The sequence below is a fragment of the Vigna radiata genome, chromosome 5 (assembly GCF_000741045.1).
Source record: "Vigna radiata var. radiata cultivar VC1973A chromosome 5, Vradiata_ver6, whole genome shotgun sequence".
Taxonomy (NCBI): domain Eukaryota; kingdom Viridiplantae; phylum Streptophyta; class Magnoliopsida; order Fabales; family Fabaceae; genus Vigna; species Vigna radiata.
Window position 1 is genome coordinate 11,231,489 of NC_028355.1, and position 7,442 is coordinate 11,238,930.

Sequence of the window (7,442 nt, forward strand, 5' to 3'; positions counted from 1 at the left end):
AATTTTAGGAAAAAAACTTATTAAACAAAATTGTCAAATTAAACTTAATTGATTTTCTCTATATATGATTTGACATTTTTTATCAAGCATAATTATTTATAATTGAATGGATGTTCGATTAAGCTGCATTACATAATTGCATTTACTCATACTCAATTATGATCTTTGTAAACAATTTCTTTTTAATTGTTAAAATCTGTAATGCTTTTTCTTAAATTAAATACAAGCAAATTGATTCAATTAAAAAATGATTTATAAAAATAATTGGTAATACTTACTATAAATTCGATAGTTATTACCATTATTTATGTAATATTATTTAATTATTTCATAAATATAGTTTTAAAAATAATTATTATTATTCATATTTTTATATTATTCCAAATAATGTATTATGTTGAAATTTAAAATAACAATTGTTGATTTATGATTTTCATTGTTTTTATCAAATAAAAAAGTAGCATGACAGAAAACAAATTTAATAAAATTTGATTTATTTATATTCAGTACTATAAAGGAGGATAATAATAAAATATTTTGTCACCATAAAACTGCTTAATTGGATAATTCTCTTATCACATGCATGATTATTGCAATCAATTGTAGAAAAAATTTGTATTTGGCATCACTTTCTTAACTGGATAATCTATTTGAGCAAACAAATGTGTGTAACAATTTCAGTAATCAATCTCGCAGCAAAACAATAGTATCAGGAAGCACTTTAATCAAACAACAAGAATTCTATCCAACTATGCTACTTTATCACTGTAGTGCAGTCTCAAAAACAATTATAACAATGTAAACACATAACAAGTTAACTTACTTTCTTCTAAGAAGCTTTGGTGCAATTCTTACAGCTACCAGAAAAAATGCAGGGTTCATTAGCATAGGTATATGTCCCAGAACATGTACACTTCGGGACAGACAAAACAAAATCTTTCTGTTGTTGCATGCCTTGAAAAGACAACTTGGATGAATACGAAGAACGGAACTTCTTTTGAAGCCAAAGGGTTTTAGGAAAACAGTTAAAGTGGTCATTATCTGAATCAAGGATTGATGGATCTAGATGAGCACCATTGCAACCCTTTTCCTTGGAAGAATCAACTTCAACACATGATGTCTTCGTACCCTCTTGAAATGATCTATTAAAAAATCTTTCCCCTGAGCTCAGCAAATTCCCTTCACAACTCCTCAAAGCTGTTACAGCATCCATTCCACAATCAGAGGTAGAAGTTTTGTCCTTTATAATGGGATTTTCTGAGGAGCAATCACCATAATCTGATTCACTTCCTTGTTCATTAGATGACAGTGACTTCTGTTGCCGATTTCTGCCGGAACAAGTGAAGAAACTGAAAGTTGATCTCTTCAGTTTGCAATACCTAGAATCTGAAGCACAAGGTGTATAAGTGATCCTCAACTCCACATTGCAACCCAATATGAATTGCAAAGAGCTTGCAATCATTTTCCATGACTTCTCGGCCTTGGATACATGGTGACTATGCTGGAACTCTAACTCGGCAATAGCAAGACCTGCAAATTAGTGCATTATTATTAATCTCAGGTAAAAATTCTAGTAAATTTAGACATGGGTAATATTTAAAATTTACAAGTACATTTAAAATCTGGTAGAAACGCATTCCTCCAAATGGTTAAAATTTATAAGGAAAGTACAAAAATTAAGAGAATAGTTTATAGAATAAAAGTGAGACCCACAAAAACTGTCATTTCTAATAAATTTCAATCAACACAAGCATATTTAAAAGGGTTTGTTCTAAAAGGGCGAGTTGGTTTTCTCTTCAGACAATAAAGAAGCAAATTTCTGAAAGAAGAAGTGTGACAGAAACACCAAACAGAACAGCAGAAAGCAGTTATACTGTGATAGAGGAAATTTTTAACTGAATGGTAAATGAACAGCAACAGCAGAGAAAAGGAAAAGAAAATTACAAGCTGTACTGCGATCAACATGAAGTGACGACAACTTCCCCTTCTTCCTGAGAAAAGTTTTGAGCTGACTAGAATGACACATCTCAGTGGCTTTATACCAAATGGAATCCAATGTTCCTTTGTGATCCTCCGGCACTCCTAATCTGTATGACTTGTTAGCAAAATGCTCCAAGTTTTGAACTGTGGATAGTGTAATGCCGATGTTACTATTTTTATCCATTCAAGGAATGAAGAGAAAGGTTAGAATTTTCTACCTGACAAAGCTACTCCATTCTGCCAATCCCAAGGAGAAAAGAAATTGAAAATAATGTAACAGGCCAAGCAAAAAGGTTAAGCTCACCTCCATTGCATGCACCTCTAAGACTAAATTTGGTGTCATTTGCATCCACACATTGATAATCTACAGAACTTAGCTGTAGGAGAGCTACGGTGAACCATGTTGTTTGATTCTTAGAAATTCTCAGCTGCTTCTCAGTTTCAGAAAGTATTTTCAATGCATTGTTTAGTTTCTGCAGATCAGCTTCCGCTGTAATAGACAAAAAAACTAGTCGGATAACAGAACTAAGATATGAGGAGAATAGAATTTTACCAGAGAGCTAAATAAGATATAAAATCAATTATGCTTGAGAAACACAACACCACTTACAGGTATATTTCCTATAAAATCTACTTCTGACTTCTGGACCACCATTTTCACATTTCCCTGCAAGTATGTCCATAATGAGATTTGCTAATTGTGATACAAGTTGCAAAGGATCTATCCTTGATCTCATCAGCTCCCGAGCTCTAATGACTGTATTTGAAGTGTCGGATGAAAAAGCTAGATCCAGCAAATCGAGTAATTCATCATCTGAAACGATCCCAGTCTGCAGAACAACAAATGGGTAAGCAAGAATGCAAAGGAAAAATTGAAGTTGGAGGGAATACATAAACAAAAGTGCTAGACTTACAAGCTCATAAGCTAAAGAGATATTGATCTTTTTACCCAGCAAACTCATCTGATCAAGCATCATTTCTGCATCCCTAACAGACCCACAAGATTTTGCAGCAATAAAGTCCAAAGCTTCCTGTTCAAAATCAAGAGCTTCTTCGGCACAAATACTTTGCAATCTGCATACAATGTCAGCGTCTTTAACCTTTGGAAAGTGATACCTCTGAGCCCGGGAAACTACACTCCGAGGAAGCTTATCCAACTCAGGAGTTATCATCACGAAAACCACATGTTGAGAAAGGTTATCAAGGCTATTGGAAATGCTTGCCCATGTTTCCACATTCAATAGCTGGCACTCATCAATAATGAAAACCTTGAAACGTGAGGAGACTGGGGGGGTGCTTGCACTCTTAACAAGGGACTTAACCTGGTCGGTGCGATTGATTCTCACAGAATCCACTTCCTTAAAATCTTTACTTCTTCCAGAAAAGAATACAATACATTCTCTGCATAGGCCACATGGCCTCTGTTCCTCAAAAGAAAGACAATTCAGTGCAGCAGCAAATATCCTAGAGGCAGATGTCTTGCCGGTTCCACGTGGACCATAGAACAGATAAAAGGATGTTATCCTTCCTCTGGAGATGGCCCCCAACAGAGACCTTACTACCACATTTTGTCCAACCAAATCACTAAATGTTTTAGGCCTAAATTTCATGGACAAACTTCTAGGAGTTTCCAAATTCAGACCAATCCCGCCACCATTGTTTCTCATGCTTCTGGGTGCATGAAGATCTGACTCATCAACACGGTGAGATATCAAAGGACGGTCTTCTATCTCACCATATAGATTGGATTCTCTAAATCTTGGTGATTTTGACCAACAACAGCTTATTCCACACCCATTATCATTATCATCTAAACTACCCATACCTTGATTTATGCCTACTGAACCACTATAGGGTGAGAAAGCATCATAACCAGAAGGGTATGGACTAACATTGCCATCAACACTGCCTACTAACTCTGATGGTTTTACTTGATTCTTGCGCAGAGACTTTTTTGCTGACTTAGAGCAATCTATTCTCCCTAATTGAGATGATATAGCAGTTGCTACATAACATGAATCCCCATCCTTGAAATCATTATTACTTGGAAGCACAACTGAAGTCAAGTCCAATCCTTTACCCCCATGGTTGCTACCACAACTTTCACTTGGTGATTTGTTTCCAGAAATGCATTGCAGATTACGCTTAGAGTAAACTGGTTCGCCATCTTGTTGGAGACCCTGGCAAGAAATCCCATTAGGCTTCAGCCTTGAGTTGAATGCAGAATCAGCATCTTTCTGCTCCCTTTGTGCCTTGAAACCTAAATTTCTTGATCTGATAGCAGCATTATCATCAGAATCACATGGCTTAACAGCATCAGAAAACCTAAGGGAAATGTCATTAGCAGAACCATTTTCCCAATGCACATTATCGATCAAATAACAGAGCTTGCTCATAGAATTAGTTGAGGGATCCCTCAATGACCTGACTCTCCTCAGTGCCACAAGAGTTTTAGAAATTGGAATATCAACCGAATGCCGCTGCCCTTCCATCATTATCTCACACCACTAAAAACAATTCAACCTTCACCACCTACAAGACAAAGAAAACATCAACACAAAGCAAAATACAAATCACATAGAAAAAGAGGTGGGGACACATAAAACAACCCAGCAAAGCAGAGCACAAAAAAGCAGTTCTTTATACCTCCTAATACACCCCTTCAAGAAAACACACAAAGATAATGTGGTCAAAATAAACAATAATTATACATCAACATCTTATCATCTTCAACACTTTATTAACCTTCTCCATTCTACATTTCTCTCTCTTTCTCCCTTTTTCCTTTCTTTATCTCTCTAGCTTCCACTTTCTTTTTTAAAATATCTAGGTGTGTCTACCTGACATTTTTTCATGATCTGTAGAAAAATATAAAAGTTTACCCATTCGGGTGATTGGGAACTGAAAAAGAGAGATAAATACAATAAACAAAAAGGATAGAAAAGAAAAAGAAATAAGAAAGAAAATGAGACAGATGAAAAGAGATAGAAACACTGAGAAAATCAAGCATAACTTAATGTCAACAACACATGCAATTGACCGGCAAGTAAGCAAACTAGATGAATCCTTTAATGGCCAAAAAGGACAACAGATTTCCAGCAGCAGAAAACGACCTTGAACAACACAAAACAGCAGCAGCAAGCACTCCCATTGAGACGTTACACTGCAGTGGAACCCATGCCGAAGCCGTTTATATTCCCACAGCAATATCAAAACAAAACAAAAACAAAAAAACATATAATAAAACAACAGTGAAAGAAAAAAAAATGAGGAGAGGGAGAGAATCTGAAGTTCAAATTTCCATAACATAAAATAATGTCTGAGGGGGAAAAAACAAAGTGAAAGGACAAAGTTTTAAAAAAGAAAAACCTGGGAAGAGAAGAAAAAAAGATAAATGTTGTAGAAGCAGTGCTGAATGCAGGGAGGGAGATATAGAAGAGGGAGTGGCAAAACAGTAAATGCCGTGAATGAGAGGGGCCATGGGTGGTGAGAGCAGTGCAGTTAAGAGTTTTGGGTTGAGAGGTTGGTGGGGGAGTCTCGACCAGCGAGCCCTTTTCAGAAAGAAAGGAGAGGGTAATTTCGTAATTTAGGGGAATGGTTTCGGTTAATTTAGTTGAAGATAAAAAAAAAAAAAAAAACAAAAAAATACTGAGGTTTCGGTCGGATCCTGCAATGCTAATTTCTTCTCTCCTCGTTGTTCGACACACACCACATTGCACTCTTTGCTTGTTTCACTTTCCGAGGACTAGGACCAGCACACTCTTGTGCCCCCTACGGTTGCTCACTCTTCTACTCTACAATTTATTATTGGTGAAAATTTCAATTATTTTGGTACAACTTTGTCTTTTTAGTATCTTTGCACTTTACACTAGTACTGCATTAGTCAATGCTGTCTTTTATGCTACAAAATCAGCTATGAGATAAACAATGAGAAAAAGTAAAAAAAGAATTATAAATTCACTGTTTCAAAAATTTAAATTTGAAATTATATTTTATTTTATCTTTTACGAATTTATTCAACTGGAGCATCTATTTTCTAGATAGATATCAAAGAAAACATTAGACAAATTAGTCAAACTTCTTAAATTTGAAGGTATTCAAAATGTTGGGGTCTGTGCAGTTTATTACAATTATGTGTATATTTTCTGCTCATTCAGTACCTCTTCGTATATTATATATCTTAGTTTAACCCTTTCAATTTTATTTTTTCAAAAACTGATTATTTTAATTTTTTTCTTAAAAAACTAATTAAGATATATTTTACTAATATTTGACTTATTTTCTATTGGCTAATTACATTATATTTTTTTTTTCATTTTAATTTTCAAACTTCTGAAGATTCTTTTTTACTTATTTGTTATTTGCAAAGTTTAAGATCATAAGTTATTCTTGTCTTAATTATATTTTTAAGTAACTTTTAATTTTTAAATAAATTTCAGTTAGATGGACAGAGAAAAGATAAAATAATAAACTGCATAACTATTTTATTTTAGTGGAATAGTAATATTACAACGTTTAGTTTTTTTATATTTTATTATTAAATTTTATTAGAAGAAACCGTTGATATTTAATATTTGAATTTTATACTAGGTTTAGCATCTTATCATATTCCAATAAATCTTATAATGGTCTTATTCTATTTTTTTAGACTGATTATTTACAATTAACAATGAAATGAATAACATCTATGTTCACATTGTGGATAAAATGTAAATATTTATTATTTATAGTAAGGGATAGTTATATTATATAGTTATATGTATAAAATTAAAACTTAATTTATATATTAGGTTAAATTAAATTTTAATTTTATATTTTTTATAATTTTATTTAGATTTTGTTTAAAAAATTTACAAAAAAAAATTGTAAATATTTGTGTATAAGAACATAGAAAATAGAGTCTTAAAGTAGATAAGTGTATTATAATAATGAGACGAGCTTTTTATTTTAAAAATAATCTTATAATATAAATAGAATTTTCTAAAACTCGGTTTACTATCTAAAACACTTCTATCTCTCTATCGTGGATAAAATGTAAATATTTATTATTTATAGGTAAGGGATAGTTATATTATATAGTTATATGTATAAAATTAAAACTTAATTTATATATTAGGTTAAATTAAATTTTAATTTTATATTTTTTATAATTTTACTTAGATTTTGTTTTAAAAATTTACAAAAAAAAAATTAAAACATTTGTGTATAAGAACCTAGAAAATAGAGTATTAGAGTAGATAAGTGTATTATAATAATGAGACGAGCTTTTTATTTTAAAAATAATCTTATAATATAAATAGAACTTTCTAAAAATCGGTTTATTATCTAAAACACTTTTATCTCTCTACAACACTATTTCTCAGAGTTCTCTGACATCTTTTTAAGATTTCTCTCTACTGAGTTGTTTGATTGACGATCAGGAGGTGCCCAAACATTAACGGCGTAGAGGGCTACACAACTGA

General features: G+C 32.6%; 1 protein-coding gene across 5 annotated transcripts; it reads right to left on the bottom strand.

The window, feature by feature from the left end:
• Nucleotides 1-656: 656 nt before the first annotated feature.
• On the bottom strand, nucleotides 657-5,756 carry LOC106761093 (protein STICHEL-like 2). 5 transcript variants are annotated; one of them, XM_022780608.1, is made up of 7 exons: nucleotides 5,350-5,756; nucleotides 5,094-5,143; nucleotides 2,895-4,512; nucleotides 2,591-2,810; nucleotides 2,285-2,470; nucleotides 1,945-2,124; nucleotides 657-1,530 (listed from the first exon to the last, which is right to left on the bottom strand). In XM_022780608.1, exons 3-7 carry the CDS (start codon nucleotides 4,473-4,475, stop codon nucleotides 830-832), a joined length of 2,868 nt encoding a protein of 955 aa, XP_022636329.1. In that variant the 5' UTR covers nucleotides 4,476-4,512; nucleotides 5,094-5,143; nucleotides 5,350-5,756; the 3' UTR covers nucleotides 657-829. The 5 variants fall into 5 exon arrangements, with proteins under 5 accessions (XP_022636329.1, XP_022636330.1, XP_022636328.1 ...); XM_022780609.1 differs by lacking the exon at nucleotides 5,094-5,143; XM_022780607.1 differs by having other exon boundaries at nucleotides 2,895-5,143.
• Nucleotides 5,757-7,442: the final 1,686 nt, after the last annotated feature.

Coding starts and splice junctions, on each gene's coding strand:
- LOC106761093 (XM_022780609.1), bottom strand. CDS start 4,475: ATGATGGAAGGGCAGCGGCATTCGGTTGATATTCCAATTTCTAAAACT. Junction 2,125..2,284: donor TAGAGGTGCATGCAATGGAG/GTGAGCTTAACC, acceptor CACTATCCACAG/TTCAAAACTTGGAGCATTTT. Junction 1,531..1,944: donor TGTTGATCGCAGTACAGCTT/GTAATTTTCTTT, acceptor ACTAATTTGCAG/GTCTTGCTATTGCCGAGTTA.